The 13,710-nt window shown below is 37.0% G+C and overlaps 2 protein-coding genes across 2 annotated transcripts; both read right to left on the reverse strand.

The window, feature by feature from the left end:
* Positions 1–37: 37 nt before the first annotated feature.
* LOC123320693 lies at positions 38–6,177 on the reverse strand. Its single transcript, XM_044908080.1, has 8 exons — positions 5,498–6,177; positions 5,117–5,437; positions 4,712–5,066; positions 3,358–4,186; positions 3,058–3,302; positions 2,670–2,996; positions 788–1,354; positions 38–710 (listed from the first exon to the last, which is right to left on the reverse strand). Exons 1-8 carry the CDS (start codon positions 5,906–5,908, stop codon positions 418–420), a joined length of 3,348 nt encoding a protein of 1,115 aa, XP_044764015.1. The 5' UTR covers positions 5,909–6,177; the 3' UTR covers positions 38–417.
* Positions 6,178–6,428: 251 nt separating this feature from the next.
* On the reverse strand, positions 6,429–13,084 carry LOC123320711. The gene is made up of 5 exons (XM_044908111.1): positions 12,862–13,084; positions 12,327–12,401; positions 11,000–11,508; positions 9,648–10,008; positions 6,429–9,170 (listed from the first exon to the last, which is right to left on the reverse strand). The coding sequence occupies exons 1-5, from the start codon at positions 12,922–12,924 to the stop codon at positions 8,547–8,549; spliced, it is 1,632 nt and encodes a 543-aa protein (XP_044764046.1). The 5' UTR covers positions 12,925–13,084; the 3' UTR covers positions 6,429–8,546.
* Positions 13,085–13,710: the final 626 nt, after the last annotated feature.

Consider the following 13,710-nt stretch of genomic DNA (forward strand, 5'->3'; position numbering starts at 1 on the left):
GAAATAAAATCTTGGTGCGTAGGAAATTTGAATAATGTATTTTGCGTAATAAAAGTGGAAAAAAAAGGGATTTTTATTCAGTGAAATCAATTATAAATTCAACAAAGAAAAATCTTAGAAATAAAATTAAAAACACACTAAAGTAGAAAAAGAAGGAAATAAATGGGTAAATGAAAAAATTCATTAACATTATTCATTAATGTAAAAACTTAACTAAGAGATGTAAAATAATACTGATGGTAAAGCATAACTATTAGGGTTTTATTAATAAATTAATGCTTTTATTCAGTTTGTTTTTGTTTATAAAAACAAGTCACTTCTTCCTTTTGGTACAATATTGATCCTTATTATAAGCCTAAAGCCTCGTATCACATTTTTCTCACCTTGTTTTGTAAACTAAACGAAATCTGCTTTGAATTAAAGCATTTTAGAATGAACGACTAAACAGTCTTCGCTCACCCTGTCATAGGAACATTTCTTGAAATAATTCTTCTTGTTGAGGATAAAAATAATCAAACATATTACAAAACTAACAAGCAAAATGATCACAACTACAATAGTGATGAAACTACTAGACGAGTTCGAAGAAACACATATCTTTGGTGAATTATAACTTATCGTTACTTTACAGTTCGCTTCAGATCCTTCTACAACAGTTTTATCCTTGTTACATCCCAGCGAAACTTCCACAACTCTTCCATCTGAGGAACCTAAATAAAAAAACATTCATAACAATATTAACAGCGTACTTTCATCCAAAATATCCAAGAAAAAAGTGTAAAGTTACCTGAACCATTAGAAACGCAATGTCCAGCAGTTAAATAATTCAGAACGACACGCTGGTCCTCATAAGAAACATCGGGGCATTTCTCGATGAAATCCAACAAATTTCCACCGTTCTTACATATCCGACCTCTGCATTTCGAGGAGCTGCCATCGAAGTTAACGATGAAGATATCTTGGCCAACCTTGAATTCCTCCGATTCCAGATCTGTCAAATTTATGGTTCTTCCTTTCACACGCAGGATGTCACAAGGATTCGCAACGCTCTGTACAACTTCAGTCTTCTCGTGGACTTTGGTAAGCTCCACTGTTTGGTTGTCGAGATTCTCAACCGGGGTAGACGGTTTGTATTCGATTTCTACTTTTTTCCACGTAGAATTGAACGATTCGTTCTTCTTTGGTGTTGGTTTTTCCCCAACGTCCACTTCGTGACTCTGATCGACTTTTTTCACTTCTGGAACGGTCTGTTCCTCGGGTTCCGGACTCAATGGCTCACTTTTATTTTCTTCTTGTAACGTATCTGCCTCAGTTTTGGATTCAGGTTTATCGGCATCCCTAGTGGCCTTGTTTCCTGCCGTGAAAGTGATTCAATAAATAGGACAGTTTCAACATGGGGGCTAAACAGTGGAAGTACCACACTGAAAAATCCTGAACGGTTGTCCGACAACCTCATAAAAAACAAAAATCGAATCAAATTCCGGAGTAAAAGCAACAGACACAGGTTTAGTCCAATGGGAATAAAAATGATAATGTGGGAAATAAAGTTTCCCATTTTTTTTAAACGTACATAGCTTATTCCACTTTGATCGTTATTTTCTTAGGTTTCCACTGAAAAATAGAAATATTTTTTAGGCACCATTGGTAATCGAAATCTGGAAAACAAATTGGAAAGGTTTCCTGTACAGGGTGGGCAAAATACGTCGTCTACTGGGGGGATCTCGGGAACTATAAGAAAACACATTCTCGAGCTCTTTTTCAGAGAAACAAAGAACGGCGAAAACCGCAGCCTCCTACGATTCTTCGTTTTTGAGTTATTGGCAAAAAATTAGATTTTGACGATTTCGAAAAGTTCTCGTAACTTTTTTGTCTTTGAAGCTACAGATCTGAAACTTGAACCTTTGTAATCACTTTTATACGTAGAATTTACCGACAAAAGATTTTCTCCAATTAAAAATTAAAATAAATTCAATAAAAGCACTTAAAAAAACGAAAGTTCACCTAATGATTCGAAAAGAAAATATATTTTGAGCTCGTCGGTGGATTCAATGTAAAAAAGTGCCTAAGAAGCTTCAAATCCAGATCTGTAACTTCAAAGACAAAAAAGTTATGAGAAATTTTCGAAATCGTCAAATTTTTGCTAATAACTGAAAAACAAAGAATCGTAGGAGGCTATGGTTTTCACCATACTTTGTTTCTCTGAAAAAGAGCTAGGAAAAGTGTCTTCTGTTTCCTTCTAGCTTCTATAGTTCTAGAGATCACTCACTAGGCAACGAATTTTGCCCACCCTGTAGACGAGTATGAATATTGTGAAATAATATGTGAATTAAAGACGGACTATATTTCAATCACCTTATAAACATTTTAAAAATTGTTAATAACTAATAATTATGCAAACAAAGACACATAAAGCAGTAAAATAACATAATGAAAGAGTCTAACCTCTCTAGTTCTTTGATTTTTTTTAATTTCTAATAAAACCTACGTGATCCAAAAATATATCATATAAAACAAGAAAACTAGCAAATATAGCGACATACAAAACATTTAAAAGCGAAAAAGCTCAGCGAAAAGAAAATTAAGCGAATAATCCAACAAAAACAGGCAACGAAAGATTGAAACCCACCACCTTAACGTTAAGAAGCACAAAATTCTTCGACATCACATACCGTTCTGACAGGACATCCTAGTTTTCACGTTAATGTCAAAATGATCACCCCTCCTGTATCCGTTGGAGAAATCCTGCCGTTTATAAGGGTCGCACTCGACTGCCACACTGACAGTTCTTAGCGGTGAACCAACAGACTGATCCAGGGTGTACTGGACGTAAACCACACCGTTCTGGATTCGAGCATTTCGAGATAACCCCCCGGTCAGGCAAGATCCGTCCCTCCTGCACCACCGATACTGATCCAGGCACAAACTGAACTGGTAGGTGTTCTCGTTGTCGATCTTCACCTCCATAGGGTCCCCCGGTACCTGAACGCTGCTATTTCCTGCCAGAATTTAGGTTAAATTAGGTTGGGTTGGGTCTTGGGGGGGTAGCACTGGGTTTACCTGCGATAAAAGAACAAGTCCCTCCTTTTTTCATGGTCAGACAGGCGAACTTGGTCCTCCACAGGAAATCGACATTGCATTCCTCGGTTTTGAGAACTGTCGGTGATCCTTCCTCAGTCGAACACTCGAAAAATATCGTACTGGTGTGAACTTTATCTCCGTCACCACAGGCATCTCCCTTGGCTTCCACGACCAATTTACCATCCCGAACCTCTGGATTCGATATGCCTCCCAAAGAAGTGAACCTGATGACAATCGGTCGATCAAATCAAGCCGAAAAATGACAATAAAGATACTCACTTGTGTAGAATCGAAGGGATTGAGGAGTTACTCATATACACCATATTGTTCGGGAAGAATAACAAGTTTTCCTTGGGTATAACTGGAGCGCACAAGTTCAAGTAATACGTGATGTCATTATTTCTACCGTCCTTGATTTGGTAACTCTCGTCTCTTCGGATCAAAGGACTGAGGTCGTATCTGTAGTTTTCGGCTTCGAAAATGCAGCTTTTTATCTCCCACGATTTCAAACAGGCAGACGTGGTCGAGATCCAGGCTTCGAAAGTGCATTCGTCGACTTTGGTTACTCGAGAATCGATGGTACCAAAACTACAAATAAGGTTTATGGTAAATGTATACGGTTTTAGCTGCCTGCCACATTTTTCTCCGCTGTATTTCAGTTGGATTTTACCGTTGATGAACGATAAAGTCGGTTCGTTCCAGCCAACAATTTTCTCTTGATTACCGTCCATCAAACAGGCTGACACACCGTCAGATTTCGAACAATTGGTTTTGAGTCTACCGCAAATGTTGTAAACCAGCCTCTGATTCGCAGAAATTTGCGTGACGTAATCTTCGCTGCTGTATAGCTCGGTCAAGTTCAACCTACCATAAAAAGACGATAATACACAACTTTTTTGCTTTATCTCCAACTTCGGACATGCCCTCGGAGTTTCCCACGATAATTTGGTCAAACATCCTTCTTCCGACCTGAACACAGGTCCGGTGTCTACGAAAGAACACCTAAAATCGATGGTAGTGGCAAACGTTTCATTCTCGTTGCATTCGTGGCCATCCCGAAAGGATGCTTCTATCCCGTTTTCGTGTACTTGAAAATGTGGGATACTTCCTGAAAAAAGATACGAGATTGAAATTCGGTTCGACAGATCGAAAAAAAAATACGAAAACCGGTTTTCAATCGTGAAAGCCCAGACGAATGTTACGCCCATGTCTTTGCCGCAACTTCACGTCCCTTCGTACGACGCGAAGTTGGCCGATTTCCGAAAATTCTATGGTTTCTTCCGAAAATCGCTTAGAACATAGATGAATATATCTATGACCATTTGTCAAAAAGGAAAACATTCGTTGACTTTTCCCGATTTTAGGCTATTTCTTGTATTCATTGCAGATTGAGAAGTAATTTTTAAAACATCTTTCCACCATGCACCAATCGAAAGCTTTATTCTACAACTACATCTACAAAATCCCACGTTGACTCTTCTTCTTTCTGGGTTTCTCAGAATTTCCGAGATATCTTTTCAACAAATATTTCGACAGAATCCTCACATGACCCGTTTTCAGATAAATAGATAGTAAAAACAAGAAATAAATAGACTTTATATTCATTGAACTGATGAGTAGAGACAGACTGTACCTCTATTTATGTATCCGTTCCTTATTTCACAGACTTGTGATTTCTCCGAATGACAGTTGTTTTTTCCCGACCCAGTCAACTTCAAATCGTCACAAATACTCAGCCTTATATCCCTAGCAGTATTGGATACAGCTGATCCACTGCTCGGTGTCAATCCCCTAAGATCGAAAGTCAGATGTTTATTTTCCTCTGTTAATACACAACTCTTTGGCATTTTCACACATCCATAAGATGACTGCACTTCGAATTTATAATTTGTGATGTCATTTGAGACTTTGGGATTTGGCAATTTGGCTCTAGAAAATTTCGGTACATTCCAGTTGCATTTGACAGTCAAGGTCATGGTTTTTTTTGGCTGAAAAGAACGAATAAAAACAGGACAGGAGTTAAGAATAATAAGCTCACCTTGTTGGTTTTTGAAAATACAGTAAGCATGTTGCTTGAATCATCAAATTTCACTTTTAAATTTTCTAATGTACCAAAAATTGTACGTTCATTTCCTTCCATTTGGCAACCTGCTTGTTGACTACACTCTTGTATTGGACCACACACAGAAATTTTGAAAGTTTTTCCCTCATGATTTATGGTGATTGGTGGTTTACGACGCAATGGAGACATGTCTATAAACCATTTACCACTGACATGTTGCATACAAGGAGGATGATAATCTGGGCTTGCCATTTCTATTCCAATTACACAATCATCTTCCAGGTTGACACGAGGTATCTGAAACATATCATTCCTCAACCGTCTTCATATTTACTCAATATTCCTAAATATGTTTACCTTTGAATTAAATTTTCCCATTTGGATAAAAAATGAGTAATTTTCATCTTCAGTACATTTGATTTCGTTTTGTAAATTGATTAAAATGCCATCTACAGTATGTGTTGCTTGATAAGGCTTCGGTGCACTGCTATCATATAAAGACAGTTTAGAGGTTTTATTATACAAGTGCACTGTTGAAAAGGTGAATTGATCACCCGGTAAATAAATATTTTCATTACACAGGGTAACATTCACTCGAAGATCTCCGTTCTGGGCAATTATATAAGAAGGCACCACATACTCTTCAGTTCCATGGGGAGTTTCAACTGATACTTTACACGTACTTATCTCGTGGAAAATTTGTGGAACCTGGTGAGACAACGTGAGGAGGAGGGATATTCCAAAAACATTATAAAATGAATTCGACATTTTCTACTGTTGATTAGCAAGTTTAACAATTTAAATTTACGACGCGTTGTTTATGATCGTAGGTTCTCAATGACACATGTCACTTAAGGAGACGAATTAGATCAATTACTTTTAATTCTCACCCGGTTTCCACACCACGTTACGATTCAACGAAATACTTCTCTACAGATAACCGGTAACCTTTCCATGTGTCTCTTATCTCTAGATTTGATTTTTTATTGTAAATTAGGTTGCCTATATTCCAAACATCCCGTATGGATAAATAAATAAAAATCTTTAGATAAATATGGAATTCCCCGAATATGAGTAATCCCCATAGAAAATTACAGACATAAAAGGAAATTTTGTTTTTCATGCTGCGTGGCCTTGGTGCTCCTACTAGACCACAGATGACAGATTACTAGATTACGAGGAGTGAACCTGAGTTACTCTTAACGAAAGTGGAAAATTTTTTAATATCATTCAGAAATCGATGTATTTTCTAGTTATTATCGTTAGGGATTGAAAGAAAATTCAAGGCTTGACCAACTATTATTTTTATTTGAAACAATAGGTACCATACTTAGTTTTGAAATCCAGAAAAGAATTATAAAATCTTCTGGTTTTTAAATTAATAAGAGTACATAATATAATTTCCTATATCACACTCCACAAATTATTCTGACTAAGTTAGGCACTTTCCCGTAAATTTTCATCCATTGAATCAGTTTTCAATAGAGATACTTTCTTCAAGTCATAATAAATTTCCGTTTCCTTGGAATGTCTGTCCATTAACTTACAAACTCTTATTTTTTTATTAATTTACATGATTTGTGGTTTCTCAAAAACATTCCAAGAAAATATGGAAGAGATCCTCTGTAAAATCATATATTGATGCTATTTACACAACAAAAAAATCATAAATTTTCCAATTTACTCTTGTAAGATTAAACAGACTACAACAACTGATAGATCGACGTAAAAAATATTAATAATGGAACTCTTTTAGCAATTTATTTGGTATAAAATAAATGTTTTCAAGAAACCTAAAGGTTCTTCTTCTAACACAAGTTGTAGCCGTCGAGGATAACAAAGAATGTTCAATATGTTGCAGCAACAAAAGGATATTCACAGAAAACTTAAAAAATCAACAATGGCTTATCAATCCACAAAAATTAATATAATTAAATCATTGCTATAACTTTGAATTAATTTTTCAGATTTATTTGGTTTTGTAGAATTATGAACAAAAAAGAAGACAAATGTACAAATATATACAATTAAAACAGTGTGTTTAAATATTGTTTTTTATTTTACAATAGTATAACATTCTCTGTGTGTTGTTGGGAATCAAAAGTAAATAAACCGTTACTCTGGATTTTCCTATCTTAACATCTTCATTTTTCGATTTAAGCTTTGGGATTCCTCAATTTCAAACAACCGCAATACATGCACCCGATTGATTTCCCACAAATTTTTTTAAAACAATACGATATCAGTGGAATATCAATCAAAAGTTGGTGTATAATCGGTCATTTCCATTAAGGCTCGAGTGAAGAACAGTGTTTAAGGCAAAGTTTTTCTTGGTCGCTCAAGGTACAAACATAGCAGTCCGATTTACCAAAATCTATCAATAACTATCAACAGCTTATAAAATTTTCCTCCATTTCAGTCACATCAAGAAAATTTTCAATTACAACGTACACCCAACGTCGAGGATGTAGAAAAAAAAAGATATGAATTTGAAGAAAACCAAAACCACTTTTCTCGATCGTATACTTTCTATTCGTCCGAAATAGAAACTGAATGTCCGATATTGTCGAAACGTTTAACGAGATTAGCCTTTTTATCTGTTTCATCCCAACATAACATAAACGAAAGACAATTGGCGAAACTAATAGAGTAACAGAGGTCGAATTAACTTCGATCAACGAACTAAAAATAATTAAAAATATCGAATAAGGTGTACACCTCTGCGCGATTGAATTATTTTTTTTTTTGATTAGGAACAGCTCCCAATTGCTCTCTCTCTGTAATAAATAATGAATCTACAAATAATTCAGGTAAAATAAATAAATTTTCATATCATAATCATTTCTAACATCGTACTCGTGATTGGCAGCTTTGGAAATTCCAAGAAACAACGAGATATCACTTGGGGATCACCTGAACCCCCCCTTCAATCGATCTGGTTTCTATCTGAGGATATTTAGGAAAAGAAAAACTGTCAGTTTTATGGCACTCTCAGCTCAGACTGAATCTCGGAATCTTTCAACGATTGTGAGTAAATCTTTACCTGATATTTTTCAGGGGGTGTGCTATCCACCATTTGTTCAGTAGAAATAGATCTTGAACAAGCAGAAAGCCAATTTCAACACGACTTACAGCTTGAAACGTTGACTTTTCCTGGAAAATCCTAAAACCGCCAAGCACTCACATTAAAAAATCAACTGGAGATAAGGAGACAAACATAATCATCTCAAACAGTTCAACTAGCGAAAACGGTTTGGTCGATCGGTATTAAAAAAAAATCAATAATACCAACCGTCCGGAATTTGGTTCAAAATCAATGGATAAAAAAAAAGGAAAAACAGGGGGGGAACGATCTCGTATAAAACATATAAACTGATCGATTATCTGGATGCGGACTAGGTTTTTTTCAATCGATAACGACGTACGGCAGAATCTTCAGGGTGTCTCCGTTGTAGGAGGGCCTCTCGATGCACTCGTGCCACTCTGCGAAGCCACAAAACTCACTGTCACCTGTCCGTTCGTCGGCCGGGGCCTCCCCCGCCTCTGAAATGCTGTACTTTTTGTAGTTCTCTTTGGGCAGTTCGCCCTTCAACTTGCATTCGCTATATACATTAGGCACTACGTTGACGTAAAGACCGCGATCGTCCTTCTCCACGACTTCCTCGTTAGGTACGGTCAGGGGGTTGCCGTTGACGTTGGGCAGATAAGTCTGGCCGAGCTGCTGCACCCGGCACTCGTCCACATCGTTCAATCGGTACTTTTCCTCGTAATGAGTCTTCGCGGGGCACGTTTCGTCTTCCACGAACTCGAACTGGCACGGGGGCTCCGGCTCCGTCTCGGCCGGCGCCTCCTCCACCGAGAAATCCGTCTTGTTCTCCCTCAGCACGCAGGTACAGCTCGGTTCCTCTGGTTCGGGCTCCTGAAGGAAGGACAGGTCCACCGGAGGCAGCTGGGCCAGTATCTCGTCCACCGTAAGGGGCGGCGGACCTTCCGGTTCCTGCGGAACGTCCCTGGCGGGCTCAGATTCCTCCTAAGAAAGACAGTTTTAATTCGAAACATACTTGCAAGCTGAGAAAAAATTGCTAAAACTCTGTGTCTCAATGAAAGGAAACACTGAATTCAAAGAAATTGCATAGAACACTGAAACAAATTGTTACAATTCTGTGTTAATGTAAGAGAACACTGAATAATGAAATCACAGAACAATATTGTTAGAACTCTGTGTCAATAAAACAGACACAGAATAGAGCGAAAGTGCATAGAAACATTCAGACATAGAAAAAAATTGTTAGAATTCTGTGATGATGAAAGAGAACACTGAATATAGAAAAATCGCATAGAACATTCCGCCACCGAGAAAAATTGTTAGAACTCAGTGATAATGAAAGAGAACACTGAATAGAGAGAAATCGCATAGAACATTCTATCCAGCAATCTACGTCTTGTCAATGAAGATGCTGGAAAAACCTTGATGTTTTCTCTTAAAATTGTAGCAGAGGAAACTAACCTTCTTATCACTGGGTACCACATCGTCCACGACGATGATCTCTTCTTCTTCCTTCACCTTGGTCGTGGCCAGGCTCTTGTCGTTGATGACGGAACCCGACTCGATCACCCTGTCGTTCTTCTCGACGTTCAGCTTGGCCGTGAACCTGTTCTTCTGCTTGGACCTGTTGGAGTTGGTGTACAGCCTCTGGTCGATCATGGACACCCGTTCCGTCAGCTTGGCCGCCCTCTCGTTCAGGTCCTCCTTGGGCCTGGAGTTCAGTGGCGGCAGGCCGAGAACCGAGGACGTACCCTTGTTCTGCAGTCCGGCTATCAATTCTTGGGTGGTCTTCACCTTGGAATTGCCCCGTGACATGCAAAGACTACTGGGCACTTTAGAAATAGCGCGTAACGATCTGTCGACGGGTCAAGGACATGTCAGATTGGTTCTTGGGGGTCGGGGTGGAATTTTCACTCCACCCGTCCGAGTTTGATCTACGATACCTGTCAGTAATCTCCTACTCATGGTCACTCGACGAATGGTTTCACTCTCCAATTTGAAAAGTTACGAATGATGCAGACAGAGTGTTTCAAACAAGATTACATTGAATTGATTTAATAAACACTGCTTCTGTATCAAAAATAATGGCATTTTAATTGCTTTAGTAATTATTAACACTGAAGCAGGCCTCGAAAGTCCAGAAGAAGCTTAGTAGCTTCTTCTGTGGCCAAATGTTCTCTGGTCTAAAATTTTGTGAAATATCATAGAAAAAAAATATAACCTCGAAAAGTATTTGAACTTGTACAAATTTTTAGTAGAGAATTTTGTATCGAAACACTCTGTACATGCAACAGAGAAATTTGAAATAATTCCACTGGTAATTTTTCAAGTGGGAATGAAACCAGCCAAGAGAAAACCTTTGGTTAAAGTTCAAAAAACAGGTACTGAAGTAGTTACCTGTCATCTATGCCTATGTAGAACTGTTCTTCAAGTCTATTCAATATGTGTTAGTATTAACATCGATAGTAAATATGGTGAATATAAGTTGAGGCCTTCCTAAGGGACCCTCAAAATTACTTACTGTTTTAAATCAGACATTCATTCGATACAGTAAAACATTTTTTGAGGATACAACAGGTTATGAAACTTTGTTGGAAACTAAAATAATGTTTTTGCAGGCTTGTTTCAACTTCATAGCTGGAATAAAGTTTTCAACACATACGATGGAAACAATACATCTTGAAACGTTTTCAAAAGGGTTAGTACTATCTCATTCTAAGAATGAAGCCTTCAGTCTAACGCGATTTCCTACATCCGGAGAATTAAAAGTCTCATTAGATTCTTCCGGGTAATAAAGCAGCATCTAGACTCACCTAGAAACTGCCAGTTTATTAGCTAAAGAAGACTCAGCATCGTCCAGTAAATTCCTGTGGTTCTTGGAACCTTTTTTCCGGCCCCTTTTCTTGGGCAATTGCTGTTCCAGCGGCGGATCTTGCCGTAGGGCATCGGGAAGACTAGAATTGGAGTCCGAATTGATCATTATAACTGTGGAATTTGCCCTCAATTCGTTTAATTTGTTCACGTCTTTGAAACTTGAGTTGGAATTGTCTGAAAAATCGAAATCCGTCGATTGACCATTGATTTTTGGCCTCTTCATCTGAGATATGTGCTCCGGGGCTTCCCTGGCAGGCCTCTTCCTGCCCTTGTCCAAGTCTGTTCTCTCTGATATCTGTCCTGCCGGATAAGCCGGTTTCACTTGACCATTTGTATCTGGCAATACCATGTTCTTCCATTTTTTCACCAACTCTTTGGCTCTCTTTGACAGGGATTCATTAGAGGTCTTCTTCCTTAACTCATTAATGTATTTCCCCAGTCTGGTGGTCTAGAAAACCATTTTGATTGAAACACAAGCATCTTTGTAGAAAAAAAGACCTTTAATGGTCATGCATTAATTTCTACTGTTAAAAATATATTATCTATACCAGTACTTGAATTTGTGTATTAATTACTACTAATTTCAGCGTCTTTTCATCAAAAATAACCCATTGGGGTTATTCAAAAAGACTGTTGGATACATTTTTCCAATCCAGAAGGTGTAAGTTGATAATGTCAGAAAAAAAGCTTACATTTCAAAGAATTTTTTATTTTTCTTCTACACCTCAAGAAATCAAGGTGAAACAATTATTAATATACAATACTTTTTCCAAAATCATTAGTTGAAAGGCCACTACGATTCCTGAATGTTGATAACTTTATTCAAGATTAGAAAGGTATAAATATTATTGCAAATAAACGATAGAGGTTATTCAAACAGTAGTAAGAAGCAATAAAATAAGGCAGGGTTCTAGAACTCTGCTCCTTAGTGAATAATTTATGTTGAGAATACATGTTGAAACAGCTGAAAGACATGAAAGATCACGAACATATTACAAGTTATGTGCTCAAATACACCTATAACCTAAAATTTAGGAGATTAACCTCATCTTCGACAGTAAATAACAACTGCATGAAGTACGCCACAAGAAAAATATAAATGATTTGGTAAATACAAAAGCAATAACCAAAAATTTGTATGAAAAACAATCAACATTCAACAAAATAAATGGCATACTAAACTTTGCGAATAATTGAATTCTAAATTACACTACTGACCTAAACTGAAACCTCACAACTACTTTTTGAAAAATCAACATATCTTACCTCCAGTAATTCTTTGGTAATAGAAACTTTTTCCAGAATAGATATGATTTCAATGACTGCAGGCATGTCGACGACCTTAAAAATACGAATAATTACACAAAACGAAATAATAACTTTGAGAAATTAAGATAACACTCTGTATAAAATGGAGTTTTAAGGTGGCCAATAAACATTGTTAAATACAACCATGAGAACTGTGCCTTAACTGGTTCCTTTGGCAAAAAAATAGGGTGAAAACCAGGAAAGAATCCCTCGAAACACATTATTAATGACTTTTCATACGCTAAGTTATAAATTGACGAGGACTATTTGACGTTGCGAAACAAATAGTTACATATCACTAGATTCGAAACTTCCACTTCGAAATGAAGAAGTATTTACTAGTAATTCGTGATGAACATCAATTTCCACCACTTGAAACACTAATTTTGTGAATAATATTGAAATTCGGGCACATCACAATCCACCTGGTTGGGAAGCTCATAATGGTGAACACAAAATTCCTTATATTTCACAATTCTTAGTATATTCTTACATTGTAATTGTCATCCAGTGATCGTAATAATCTCTGAGTTAATTCTATTACGTTATTCTGCATTTAAAGTTGATCTGTAACGAAAAAACCGAATAATTTTTGCCAGAACTTTGAGTAGCTCTGTTCCACAGTAATGGCGGTGGTACATTGCGCTTTGTGCAGTTCTCGAGTCTGCACTGTGTAAAGGGGAACATGGTGTACCCGAAAAGACTGAGTGGGGATTGGAAGAACGAATCCGTAGATACATTACTGCGCATGTGCAGATACGACTCCTTCGGTTTAGGGAAATAAATTTCCCAAATTAATTTTTTTTTCCTTGGAATATCCGTTCTTGTGTCATTTAATGACGCATCCTATGCATCAAAGTTTAGCTAACTTGATAATTTTGTAGATTATGGTATCACAAGGCGATCTTTCCAGTCTTCAAAGGCTTGAGAAAAAACATAATCACAAACAAGTTATTTTGGTTTTGTAACTAACCTGTTATGGCGGCAAATTTGAATTATAACTAGAATTACCTAAATGAAAGTTTTTCATGGATTGCTCACATTCTTGTCTTCGTTCAGAGTTTTAACGGCCATCAGATCCCACCAAACTTCCGCATTCGGATAAATATGTGATTTTTCAAAGGAATTCGAATCGCTTGCACTCAAAATTGATATCTAATAATTATATCATTTTAGAATATTCAGAATGCTTCTTGAATTATCATCAGTATTGTATCGAAGAGTTTTCATTCATTATTTCAATAGCAAATACTCAAATCGTGGCGAAAACGAATTAAAAAATAAATTGAATCTACGCGACTTTTTTTAACATCCACAGAAATGTATGATTCTTCATAAATAT

The sequence above is a fragment of the Coccinella septempunctata genome, chromosome 9, assembly GCF_907165205.1.
Source record: "Coccinella septempunctata chromosome 9, icCocSept1.1, whole genome shotgun sequence".
NCBI classification, from domain to species: Eukaryota; Metazoa; Arthropoda; class Insecta; order Coleoptera; family Coccinellidae; genus Coccinella; species Coccinella septempunctata.

Coding starts and splice junctions, on each gene's coding strand:
- LOC123320693 (XM_044908080.1), bottom strand. CDS start 5,908: ATGTCGAATTCATTTTATAATGTTTTTGGAATATCCCTCCTCCTCACG. Junction 4,187..4,711: donor GAACGGATACATAAATAGAG/GTACAGTCTGTC, acceptor ATCTTTTTTCAG/GAAGTATCCCACATTTTCAA. Junction 711..787: donor TTGCGTTTCTAATGGTTCAG/GTAACTTTACAC, acceptor TTTTTTATTTAG/GTTCCTCAGATGGAAGAGTT.
- LOC123320711 (XM_044908111.1), bottom strand. CDS start 12,924: ATGCAGAATAACGTAATAGAATTAACTCAGAGATTATTACGATCACTG. Junction 11,509..12,326: donor TTACCAAAGAATTACTGGAG/GTAAGATATGTT, acceptor ATGGTTTTCTAG/ACCACCAGACTGGGGAAATA. Junction 9,171..9,647: donor TGGTACCCAGTGATAAGAAG/GTTAGTTTCCTC, acceptor TGTCTTTCTTAG/GAGGAATCTGAGCCCGCCAG.